General features: G+C 39.7%; 1 protein-coding gene across 43 annotated transcripts in view; it reads right to left on the bottom strand.

Moving 5' to 3' along the window:
• Positions 1-13,947, bottom strand: part of Bbx (BBX high mobility group box domain containing) — a 247,667-nt gene that overhangs the window by 21,231 nt on the left and 212,489 nt on the right. For all 43 annotated transcript variants that reach the window (XM_039088363.2, XM_063270545.1, XM_063270541.1 and 40 more), the window contains 2 exons: positions 13,438-13,573; positions 10,643-10,791 (listed from right to left, as the gene is read on the bottom strand). In XM_039088363.2, coding sequence (XP_038944291.1) covers positions 10,643-10,791; positions 13,438-13,573 — 285 coding nt within the window. The remainder of the gene's footprint in view (positions 1-10,642; positions 10,792-13,437; positions 13,574-13,947) is intronic.

Here is a 13,947-nt window from a genome sequence, read left to right as displayed (position 1 = left end):
TGTGTCAGCTGTTATCGATGTTTAGAAATGCTTTGACTGTATCCAAACATCATTAAGGCTAACCTGATTATTCTTCCAGAGTATCCCATGAAAAGCTGCCGTCCACCCCATGCTATCACTTGTGATCTTGTTTTACTAACAACCCTTTATATAAGATGATTAAAAAGCAAGGACACACACACACACACACACACACACACACACACACACACACACACACACACAACCAAAAACCCACCTCCACTGAAACATGACTTACTTGCCAAATTAATTACTCAATTAAAATTTAGCTAATATTTTCCTCTCTAGAGATATATGCACCATCAACCAATAACATGTATCTAATCACATAAAAAAATGTCATGGGGGTTAGAGAGAAGGCTCAGCAGTTAAAAGAACCAACTGCTCTTCCAAAGGTCCCGAGTCCAATTCCTAGCATTCACACGGTGGCTCACAACCATCTGTAATTGGATCCAATGCCCTCCTCTGGTGTGTCTGAAGACAGTGACACTGTATTCACAGATGTTTAAAAAAAATACAATGAATGTCATAACTATTAGCAACTATCCTTCTTGTCCTGCATTTCCCCACCACTGAACTATTTGGTCAAACAAAAAGTTTGACTACTTAAAAATCCTATATGGGGGCTGGAGAGATGGTTCAGTGGTTAAGAGCACCCGACTGCTCTTCCAGAGGTCCTGAGTTCAATTCCCAGCAACCACATGGTGGCTCACAACCATCTGTAATGGGATCCTACGCCCTCTTCTGGTGTGTCTGAAGACAGCTACAGTGTACTTATATATAATAAATGAATAAATCTTTAAAAAAAATCCTATATGACACAGACAATAAGTAGTTCAGATTGTTCTTGGATTTAGCATAACACTTCTAGGGCTCGCCTGTGCTGCAGGAAGATAAGGGTGATATAAATATTTATATCTGATCAGTTTAGGGACTGATAGATTTATGGATTCTTTTCCACGTTTTGGCTCTCATGAATACAGTTGGTATGAAATTGATGTTCGTTTGTAGATGTACGTATTGTTATGGCATACACTCTTAGGCATATACCTAGAGGTAAAACTGATAAGCTCTATGGTCAGTGTGGCTACCGCACTGCTTACTGAAACAGCTGCTTGGGTTGCTGTTCCTCCAGGTAGTACATAAGAGGGTTTGGAGTTCTCCACCGTCTCCAGCATATTAAGCTCAGTCTCATGGTTACAGCATTCAGAAGTGGTATCATCTTATTGTCAACTTTTCCTATTAATGGTGGTTTGTATATCTCTTGTCGCTTGCCTATTTTTGTTGTTTTTGATGTGGTTTTAAGATTTTAAAAAATTGGGTTTTTGTCAAGTGTGTTACAAAGATTTCCCCCATCCTATATCTTTTCATGTTTCCTGACAGTGTCTTTTAAAATACAAAAAAAAATTAATTTGATACAGCATAATTTAGCTATTTACCTGTATTGTCTTTTGCTACTTGAGTTTTTGATACCTTATTTAATAATCCACTGCTAATCTGAGGCCATAACAATTTAACTACAGTGTTGTTCAACCCTGTGAAAATCAAATTTGTTTTTAGATTGCAGCATATACATATGTATGTGTCTGAGTGTATGTACATGCTCTACACGAATGCAGGTAAAAAGTCTGGCAGAATCTACGGTAGTACCATCTGAGCCTAGGATGCCCACGTCACTAGCACACTCTGACTGCTGATTTAACATCTTGACACAGGTCATTCTTAAGTTGGCTTCAGCAGTTTGCATCTTCCTATGAAATGTTCATCTTATCAAGGTTATTTAATTTACTGGTCTCTAATAGTATTCTGTTCATAGTATTCACCCAATTATTTTCATCTATGTACAGTTGACAGTAATGCTGTCTGTTTCATCTCAGATTATAATGTGACTATTCTTCTTAGTCACATTCTAGTTAAATGTTGCTACTTTCAAGGAACTGATTTTGTTGCTTCTCTATTACATTTCACATCACTATTTTTCTAAATGTTTACTATATCCTGCTTCCTTTGGATTTGGGCTTGCCTTTCTCAGTATCTTAAGTGAAAGGCTCCTTGGAGTAGCGATCTCAGACCTTCCTGGAAGGGAGTAAACTCCTCTCTAAGCATAGCTTGCCTGTACCTCCTCCCACTCTGACTCTGTTCTCATCCACATTTCTCATCACTTAACGCTTTCTTCTACTCTGATTTTAATTTGTTCTACCATGGCCAGAGAAAATATTTGATAGCTTAATTGATCACTTTGCTTTACAGCTAGCACATACCTAATTATGAAGATTGTTCCACATACCTGAGGTACTCACTCTGCAAGTGTGGGGTCCTGTCTGTTAGTTCTAGTTGTCTGAATGTTGTTCAAGTGGTCATTCTCCCTGCTGATCATTTGTCTACTTGTTCTATTCTCTGTTCTCTTAATTTTTATAACATTTTAACCTTCAAATATGTGACATTCTTTGGTTACATGGGGGCTTGATTACTATTCTGGCCATCCTCTGTAGCGGCAGGCTCTTTGATTTTATTCAGCTATAATCAGAATGCCTAGATAGAGGTTAGTATAGGACAGCTTCCCAAAAATGCTCACTTCCTAAACAACAAAGCTCCCACAGCACTGATTGGCAAGAATGGGTGAGAGACATTTTTTAAGTTAGCATAAACCTTTGCAAATGTTATGACCACAAGTCATTCTTGTAAATAACCCATAACAAATACTTCTGAATAATTGGAATGGTTTGAAATGGAAATAGAAAAATTTTAAGAAAAAGAAAGAAGAAAAACTAAATTCACAAGAACAAAGGAAACCTGTCAGATACATACATAGTATGCTAGCGAGCCATGTTCTCAACAATGAGTTTGCACCAGTGGTCCTTGTGCTTTGTAAACCCAGGCAGTCCAACAAGAATGACACCTAAAACATGTAGGTGATCATGGAAAATAAGTAGGAGAGAGCATAAGAAACTTTCTGAGACTTCTGAGGCTCACAGAGACCCTACTGACTTACCTGTGGGAATTACAAGATTTTGCCTCACACAGAAAGTGATACAGGCACAGACTGATTTGGAATGGCTTAGAAAGAAGAAAAGGAGTATAAAAAGTGTGAGGTAAGGACAACACTGAAGACCAATCTGTCCATATTTGCACACACACAAAAAGCAAACATGCAGGCTGGCTTTGTGTGTAGAAGAGTTTATATAAGCTTACATTTAAAAAATCCCTTGCTTTGAACCATCCCCCAAAAGATGACTATAAATACTGTAGACAAACGATGGCTTCTTCCAAGATAGTGACAAGGACATGAAAGGAAAGTAATGAGTAAGATCTAATCAGTCACAAAAGCAGTGATTTAGGAGTCAATAAATAATTTCATTTCTGCTCACCAACATGGCACATGTGTTTGACAAGCTGTCTGAAGAAAATAAAGTTTAAAACATGACAAAAAAAAATAGGAAATACAAGGGAATTAAGAACTATCTTTTTCCTTTTGTTATATTAACATAGAAGGGTCCACAAATTGGGTAAAAAAGAAATGAAAAGCAGAAAAAAAGTCCTAGGTAGAATCATTCAGGAATCAAAAGTTCCTCACTCACATTCCACTCCAGGCTTCTATGTCCATCTCTTCCCCTAGGAAACTGTTTCAGAGACTACCAGTATCACCTGCATCACCTGCTGGTCGGTGGGGCAGCTCAGGTCAGCACCTGAGACCTGGGGAAGGCTGTCCTGAACAAGGAGGTCTCCTTTGCTCTGCCCTCAAACTTACATCAGGGTAAAAACAACAGAGACTCGCCACAAGACAAGGCGGGAAGACTGACGTGAGATCTTACAATGACCTTTCCAAGGCATCAACACTCAGGGTTTCTTGGGAAATGGACATTTTGGGAAAATCTTTTTGCAGTGACACAGAAGCCACTTCACTGTGAGCTCAGCATAGGGATTTTTCAAGACCAGAGGTATTCTGCTCTTAAGTGAACCTGTTCTTCTGAACTGTTGTGTCGTAAATGCTCACTCTAACTCTACTGCCAAGAACGTTCCTCAAGTTCTATAATTTCATGTATTTGTATTGGTTTTATAGCTAATAAATCCATAAATTCCTTCACAATAAATCGTAGCAAATTGGACCCAGCTATTTGCCATTTATCTGAGTAAGTTGGAAGGTTATCAGCCACTATTAAGTTAGGAGTCATGCTATGCCCGGATCTGAAGGGACCCGGTCAAATATTTCCCTACACCCAAATCCCGTGGGAGGGAGAGCTAGACCTTCAGAGGGGCAGACATGCCTGGGAAGTTGAGGAAACTACTCTCTGCCCACATTTCTGACTCTAGAGGAAAACACCTAGCGCCATCTGCCTCCCCCACCTCCGTGTGCACATAGACCCCGGAGAAGGAGGGGCAGGTCCTTCTGGTTGCTGCCCTCACAGAGAGCTGAATGCCAGCAATGAGGAGTGACTTCAGGCCCGAGACCAGAGGTAAAAACAACTTTTCTGCTCCAAGTGACCTGCCTGGTGGACTCAGGACACACACCCACAGGAACAGCTGAAGACCAGTAGACAGGAACAACTACACGCCTGAAAGCAGAACACTCTGTTCCCATAATTGGCTGAAAGAAAACAGGAAAACGGGTCTACAGCACTCCTGACACGCAGGCTTATAGGATGGTCAAGCCACTATCAGAAATAGCAGAACAAGGTAACACCAGAGACAACCTGATGGCGAGAGGCAAACGCAGGAACCCAGGCAACAGAGAACAAGACTACATGGCATCATCGGAGCCCAATTCTCCCACCAAAGCAAACACTGAATATCCAAACACACCAGAAAAGCAAGATTTAGATTTAAAATCGCATTTGATCATGATGATGGAGGACTTCAAGAAAATCATCAGATCCTACTACAAAAGCCTATATTCAACAAACCTTGAAAATCTGGAGGAAATGGACAATTTCCTAGATAGATACCAGGTACTGACGTTAAATCGGGAACAGATAAACCATTTAAACAACGCCATAACTCCTAAAGAAATAGAAGCTTAAGTCCAAGTGGATCAAGGAGCTCCACATCAAACCAGATACACTCAAAATAATAGAAGAAAAAGTGGGGAAAAATCTCGAACACATGGACATTGGAGAAAATTTCCTGAACAAAACACCAATGGCTTATGATCTAAGATCAAGAACGACAAATGAGATCTCATAAAACTACACAGCTTCTATAAGGCAAAGGACACTGTTGTCAGGCTAAAATGGCAACCAACAGATTGGGAAAAGATGTTTACCAATCCTACAACTGATAGAGGCCTTATATCCAAAATATACAAAGAACTCAAGAAGTTAGACTGCAAGGAGACAAATAACTCTATAAAAAAAATGGGATTCAGAGCTAAACAAAGAATTCACAGCTGAGGAATGCTGAATGGCTGAGAAGCACCTAAAGAAATGTTCAACATCTTTAGTCATAAGGGAAATGCAAATCAAAACAACCCTGAGATTTCACCTCACACCAGTGAGAATGGTTAAGAGCAAAAACTCTGGCGACAGCAGATGCTGGCATGGATGTGGAGGAAGAGGAGCATTCCTCCATTGTTGGTGGGATTGCAGACTGGTACAACCATTCTGAAAATCAGTCTGGAGGTTCCTCAGATAATTGGACATTGTACTACCTGAGGACCCAGCTATACCTCTCTTGGGCATATACCCAAAAGATGCCCCAACATACAACAAAGACACGTGTTCCACTTTGTTCATCGCAGCCTTATTTATAATAGCCAGAAGCTGGAAAGAACCCAGATGTCCTTCAACAGAGGAATGGATACAGAAAATGTGGTACATCTACACAATGGAATACTAGTCAGTTGTCAAAAAACAATGACTTTATGAAATTCATAGGCAAATGGATGGAACTGGAAAACATCATCTTGAGTGAGGTAAGCCAATCACAGAAAAATACACATGGTATGTACTCATTGATAAGTGGATATTAGCCCAAATGCTCGAATTACCCTAGATCCACAGAACAAATGAAACTCAAGAAGGATGACCAAAATGCAGATGCTTCACTCCTTCTTTAAAAGGGGAACAAGAATACCCTTGGCAGGGGGTAGGGAGGCAAAGTTTAGAACAGAAGCTGAAGGAACGCCCATTCAGAGTCTGCCCCACATGTGGCCCACACACATACAGCCACCAAACTAGATAAGATGGATGAAGCAAAGAAGTGCAGGCTGACAGGAACCAGATATAGATCTCTCCTGAGAGACACTGCCAGAATACGGCAGATACATAGGCGAATGCCAGCAGCAAACCACTGAACTGAGAACGGGACCCCCCATTGAAGAAATCAGAGAAAGGCCTGAAAGAGCTGAAGAGGCTTGAGACCCCTTATGAACAACAATGCCAAACAACCAGAGCTTCCAGGGACTAAGCCACTACCCCAAGACTATACATGGACTGACCCTGGGCTCCAAATGCATAGGTAGCAATGAATAGCCTAGTAGGGGCACCAGTGGAAGGGGAAGCCCTTGGTCCTGCCAAGGCTGGACCCCCAGTGAATGGGATTCTTGGGGCGAGGGTGGTAACAGGGGGAGGATTGGGAGGGGAACACCCATATAGAAGGGGAGGATGAGGGGTTAGGGGGATGTTGGCCTGGAAACCGGGAAAGGGAATAACATTTGAAATGTAAATACGAAATACCCAATTTAATAAAGATGGGGAAAAAAGTTAGTAGTCATGAATGGATGGAACTACATTCTTGGTCTGGACACCCATAATTAAGAAACTCAAGGCTGTGTCAGGTAGGAGGAAGAGAGCTGAGGAAGGGATTCAACAAAGTGTGTGAGAAAACACAAGTATAAGAGCCAACTCTTTGAATGAGAATTAAAAACTACAAATCAAGTATAAATAAAAATAGGTATATTGCTGGAAGATTATAGTTTATCAAAATAAACGTAATAAGATTTAGGAAAAAATTCATGATAGTGTGCATTTTATAGCTGCAAATGTACTGTCACTAAATTCCTGAGAAAGTCAATGAAGACCCTCAACTATTTTGAGGGAAAATTATAAAGTTCTACCTAAACTCGGAACTACAACTTGCAGACAGGAGAGGTTAGCCTGGCTATCCTCAGTGTCAGTGATTGAAAGTGTCCACAACTTACAACAGCAGATTCTCTCCTCGATGTTATGAAAGTGCTGAATACCACTATGATTTAAAAACAAACCATAGTTCTTAGCCAATTCATGGGGAGGAGATAGTAGCTGGATTAAGCTTTCTATTGGGCTTTATATATGTTAAGCTGGTGTTGTACTTAGCTAGCTCCTGCTTAGCCATTTAATATCTTTTCCATTTTTAAATTTTATGTATATGGGTGTTTTAGTTGCATTATGTCTGTGCAATCCTTGTGGACACCAGAAGAGGGTGTCAGATCCTCTGGGACTGGAATTACAGATGGTTGTAAGCTGCCATGTGAGTACTGTCAACCATGGACCTCTCAAAGAGCAGTTATTGCTCTAGCTCCCCATTTAACCATTTTTAACTATAATAACAAAATGCAATGTGGATTTGGAAAATCAGAAAACAACATTTGACAAGGGCCAAAATACAAAGAATTATGAGAAGTCAAGGGTCAAGATGGAGCTTAAACATTTCCAACTTGAATTCAATTTACATTTTCTTCAAGACCCTACTTCTGTTTGAGATTTGCTATTTTCCTAGAACTCTGACTTCTGAGGCCCTTTGTAACCAACACTTCATATATTATCTGTATAAAAAAATGATGTTTCAAAAGGAAGCTTCTCAGAAGCAACAGTTCAGCTTAAATTCACTATTTAAAACTTTCATTCAAGGGGCTGGGGATTTAGCTCAGTGGTAGAGCGCTTACCTAGGAAGCGCAAGGCCCTGGGTTCGGTCCCCAGCTCCAAAAAAAAAAAAAAAAAAAAAAAAAAGAACCAAAAAAAAAAAAAAAAACTTTCATTCAAAATCACAGAGAAAGAATGGAGATAACCTGGCGAACAATGCAAGACTGGGCGTCTGCAGCTGATGTGCACTGTGAGCTACATAGATCACAATGTTGGATAGTTGGGTCTTGGACGCAAAGGGAAATTCTGTTCCTAAATCATCCATCATGCTGTGTTCTCCTATGACAAAACAGACCAAGTCCAGGAAGAGGTGATATTTAGTCAGTGTGAGGCTTCTGAACTGAGGGATGGGACAGACACAATGGGAAGACAATGGGGAAGAAATGAGTGCTTGAGAAAAATTTAAAGCCAATGAGATCAAATGGAAAACAGAGCAGTAAACCCAAGCACATACTGTGATTCTGAGATCTGCATTTGTATGAGATCATAAATAGTAATTTCTTCTTGAAATTACATTTCAGAAAAATTCTATGTATTTCATATACCCACAAATACCCAAAAGGGTACCAACTATATGTGAGGAAAAAATAATGTTGAATGACAATGAATGCAGGAGAAAATAATATAGACAAATGGGAAATTGTGGGATAAAGATGAGTTTCCTATGGACACACACTCTTCTACAAAAGAGCTAATGATCTCGCACACAGTGTTTGTTTTGAATGACTCATTATGCAGAGGTGCAAAGGGTCTTCAGTCTAAGAAAACAATCTCTATCCCCTAAAGATCAGGCAATTACCACACAGCTGGGATGATAATTTCATTAATAACCACAGACTAGTTCACTGCTTTAATGCCAAAATTGCAAATTGGTTATGAATACTCTCTTTAGTTTGCTAAATAGAATATATTATTTAAGTTTTGCTTTATTTTAATTCCATTTTATTTTATGAAACACAACATAGAACAAAATGTAAAGTGTTGGCATCTTCCCACACATGTGATTACTGCCATACCACTGAAGAACCAGGGGCTCTATGGCTTGAGAAGTGTAATGAACAAGTTAAGATGATGATGTGTGAAGCACAATGCAGAACTACAGAAAGTGATTTCACATCAAAGAAATACTATTAATCTTGGCTGGAGAGGAAAGCTGTAATAGACAACCAAAAAAAGGTTTCATAAAAATAGATCCTAACTTCATGTTTCAGCTTTAGAAAAATAATCTATCAGTATTTTCCTTGATAGATAATTTAGCCAATTCACCACTGTAAAATGAATGACTTGACCTGTACCAAATAGGATAAGTAATGTGTCTTGAACATCAATCAATTAAGTGACATTTTACTAGGTTGTCAAGTATTGTGTTTATCAGCATCTTTAAAACCATGAGGTATGGGAGCTCAAGACAGCTGGCATCTTTGGGCTCACTGACTACCATGCCTGTTCATAAACATCTCCAGGAAGGAGACTGACATTTCAGGTGGTGACGGACTCTGGTGCCCAGCTGCGTATCAATGGGTCTGCCTCAGCTCTGTCAATCCTGAAAGGTCTCCACAGAACACTAGTTGATTGTTCTCAGATGAGAAAAGCTGGTGATGCAGCATTTCCTGTTTAATTCCTTATTCTTTTGGCTTCTTAGTAACCACAGAAGGAGATGGTTAGTTCTACAATTATGTTTATGCCTCCCCCCAGCCTTTAATCACAGAGTAGGGATTCTTACGAGCCTTTCAGTAATTATCTTGAGAAGTCATCTCAAAGTGACCCCTTCTTTGGTTTTGGCAATTACGGTGTGCAAGGGGTTTATAGATCTTGAGGGAGAATGATTTAAGTTTTATTAGAAAAAATATAAATGTAATTTTTCCTTAATTCATATTGTACATATTCCCTCAAAATCCATAAAATCAGGAGATCAATTTGTCTTGACATAAGCAAGGAACAGGTAGCCACTTTTGCAAGAACTTGTCTGCCAAACCCTACTCAGAATATGATCATGAAGCAGCTGTAGCCCAGTTATACCCATCCTTCCCCTCTGCAGTCCTGGTCTTTGGCAGGACATCACTAAATGATGTCTTTCCCTAAAGTATGAAAAACTAGAGAGAAACTTTCCTAACCATTCTTTACGCCTTAAGAGAAACTAGAAGACAACGTTTTCTGTGATAGTAATACTTAGACTCTAGGTAGGCCAATTCATCATGTTGCCTCAATAGGCCTGAGTAGAACCCATACCTTGTACCCAGACCTTGCCCCAGAGCATGTCACAAGGGTCAGGCATGTCAGTAGCTGTGCCAGGTGTTAAGACTATAAGAAAGGTCAATCCCCTTTTAAATTACCCTTTAAACAGGAGTGTTGTCCCTGATGAGTGAGAGATCTACCCAGGTCACAGTTAGTTTGAAGAGACACAGACAGTGAAAACCTGAGGCCCTTGAAAACACATAAATAAAGTACTTTTTCAAATGTAACAAAACAAAGTATATTGCTGGAGCATTCTAGGTAGGTTTATCTTATCTTGGTCCTTACTAACAATAAAGAACACTGTCTGCTTCTCAGGCAAGTCCTGGAGCATCTCAAAGCTCCGACAAGGTTCTGGAGAGCAGCACCACGACCATATGTATGTTGACATGATGCAAAGACAGAGACTAAGGAGAATTAAGGAGGAAAGAAAGAAGAAGGGAGGCAGGGAGCAAAACAGCGCTGGACATCTAATCTCTCTACGGGAGCTGAAGTCAGAGGAGTGGGCAGCTGAGGCTCAGATGTACTGAAGGAGTGGAGAGGCCACTGCTAACCTTTGCTGGCTTTAGTCGATTCTGAGGACATGTTTCCAGTCTTCTTCTTTTTCCTTGGAATAGATACACATTTCCGGTCAAATGTAATAGGACTATATTGAGGGAGGCTGTTGAATTTCTTTTCAAATTCCTCATCCAGCTTTGCAGAACTATTAAAAAGAGAGGGAATTAGTCACTTACGAAAAGACCAAATATTTAAACAGAAAATGATAAATAATATATTTTTAAGTATTTAAACTCGAAAAGAGCGTCCTATCTATGAAAGGGAGAAACAAACCCTACCTTTTCAGAAATTCTTGAGAAAAAGTATCAATATAAATCCACATAAAGGTTGTATAATCACCTGCATGGTTTCCACTCCAACCATTCAGGCCTGAATGGTTAATCCTGAATGGTTGAAGTAGAAAGTTTCTCTCACTGACATGGTTAGTCTTGTAACACTGAATGTGAACATATACTCTACGCAGACAGGTCTCACTCTAAAGATTCAAATGCATGTTCATGCATTAAGAAGCTTAAAGGGAATATGATTTTTGAAATATTTGAATTTTAGGAAAGAAATTTCAGAGTGGTGACTCAATGAGGAAAACAATCAAGTAGAAAGGAAAGCCAGTTTTCAATGAATACTGGCAAGAGAGGTGATGCCACTGTAAATGAGAACCACAAATGACTGGCAAAGTTAGGGAATCCTTGGGCTGGTTTTGTCTCTAAGGGCTCAGCATAGCAATGGCAGCATGCCTGCTGGATTCTGGGCTGGCTGTTGGCTTCCGTTCAATGAGAATTCCTAACGAAGATACACTGCAGACAGCTGGGTGAAGCTGCAGAACTGCTGAGCTTGGTAGACAGGAAATGGAGGGACCGGAGAAGAGGAGGGAGCTTTAGATGTGTTGGGCTTATCACATACACACACCCACACCTCACTATTCTCTTGAGATAGACTTTCAAAGACTATTTCATCTCTTCTGCTTCTCAGCAAATGGTGAAACTCTCCCTTGTTTAACTAATAATGGAGAGAGGTTTGGAGAGGTCTGGCTGTGCAGCTGAGACTGACCAGGAACTCCCTGTGTAGCCCTTGCTATGCTTGAATGCATGATCTCCATGCATCTGCTTCCAAAGAGAATGAGCGTGTGCCTCAGTGCCCAGCTCACCTTGTTGCTCAGTGGAATCATCAGTTTTATGGAAGAGCTTACCGCTTACTATTACCACTTCACGTGTCCGTGAGGATCATGAACACAACCTTGGGTACTGTTTCTCAAGAGTTGCCCATCTTGTTCTTTGGAGACGGGGACTCTTCTTACACGGCCTGGCTCTTGCTGATTCGATCTAGCTAGTCAGTGTGCCCCAGGATCCGTCTGTCTCTGACGTCCTAGAGTTGGTTTGCTATCATGCCTAGATTTTTTTTGATGTGGGCTCTGGGGCTAGACTCAAGTCTTCATGCTTCAGTGCAAACACCTCAGCAGCTGAGCTCTCTCTCCCTCCGTTGTGTTTGCTTACTTTATTTCCCTACTTATGTCGTGCGGTGCCTCCTGACATGGCTTGGTATTCAGACTACAAAGTATCAGCACTTCTAGAAAGTACATCTCATTGACTAGTGGTACCCTAGATCACTTTTTAAAAAAAAAAGTACCCCGCATTTGAAAGTATCATTTAACAATGACAAATGGAGGATATTCATATCATTACTTAATCATAATGGAAGTAAAACTAACTTAAGGTACTTTGCACTTTTAAAATACTACATGTTAAATGTATTATTTATATATATTATTATACTACTATTAAATATATTATTTCAGTATATTAAAATATATGTATTTTAAGATAATATTGAAGTATCTGTACCACAAGGCTCCACCTTTACATTTTATGATGCCTGGAGTCTTAGAATTAATGAGACTTTAAAACACTTTATTTCTAAGAAAAAATTATATTTTCCATAAATAGAAATGCAAATATTATGAATAAAGCAAATATAATATACCTAATGCATAAAATTTGCATACTTTAAAAATACTTAGGAAAATATAGAGAATTATTTCTATTCATCATATTCCTTTCAAGTGGGCTAATGTGAAATCGCAAAGGGCCTTCAAAACAGTCCGAGTGAATCTGTAGATACCTCTCTCACCAGTATGAAGTGCCGTCTCTACCAAGTTCATACCGAAATACTTTATATTGACTGCTGGTAAGGGTGTTGGCAAAACAAGAGTCATGAAATAATAACTCTAAGTGATTTTAAAGGGATATGTCATTACTTCCTAGTACTACATTCAATGTATAATGTATAGTAGAATGATTTTTCTTAGAGTAAAAGGAGCTCGTTTAAATATATCAGAGTTAGAGCTGAGCAAAATGTCTTTAACTCTTGTTGTCCAGTTCTCATTATATTTTAAAATACCAGACACGAAGAATATGGAAACATAAATAATAGTATAAAATGTACAAAATATAAATACACAAATAAAATGCATCCACAGCTTCAGGTGGTAAAATGGGTCCTAGTGGTTAAGGATAAAGCATCTACAATTATTACACTACTGCACTGTGGTGGACCTCAATTCACACTCAGGGCCAAGCTTAAAATGTGTATAGTTTCTATCATACCTAAAGTGTCAATGATATTACCATTCACATGATTGGATAAGAGTAGGAATCATATTATTACCCATGATCTGTTTTTAGTAGGGGGCTCACATTAAAGCAAGGGCTAAGAGAAAAAGAATAAACTGACTTAGACTCAACACTTGCCACAGGAGGGTATGCAGTGAAGGTCACCTGTGCTTGTAGGCACTTACCCAAGGAAGGAGTCTTCCCTTAGCTTCTTTTTAAACTTCTTGCTTCCACTGGTCCCACTCTGATTAAATGTCCAGCTCTCTTCACTCCAACACCCTTCATGATCAGAGGAGTTTCCTTTTCCTGAGCTTCGTTTCCCTAGGACACCCAAGAGAAGGGGTTTTCTCAGAATACCAGACTGAAGGAGGTTAGCTCGGGTCCTTCCTAAGTAACTTTTTGGCCCCCTTACCTATATTCCACAACACTATTTGCAGCTATCAGTGCCCAGGGCGCTTTGGATTAGACTACTTTTCATAAAGGAACTGCAGAAAAGAATCTTACCTCTGAAGTAAGCAATTATGTCCTATTCACCAGGCACTATAGGCTTCAAGATGCTGCTACTATCTTTTCCATTTGAGACCTAGCCTAAAGCATGAGAGTCTTTTGCTGACAGACACCATTAATCCTAAATTTCTCTAGGCTCACTAAAAGACATCCCTGGAGAACTACAAACTCCCAAGCTCTCTCCACTC

Source organism: Rattus norvegicus, chromosome 11, assembly GCF_036323735.1.
Source record: "Rattus norvegicus strain BN/NHsdMcwi chromosome 11, GRCr8, whole genome shotgun sequence".
NCBI classification, from domain to species: domain Eukaryota; kingdom Metazoa; phylum Chordata; class Mammalia; order Rodentia; family Muridae; genus Rattus; species Rattus norvegicus.
Note: the sequence above shows the minus strand (reverse complement) of the source record. Positions and strands in the feature narration are given on the sequence as shown.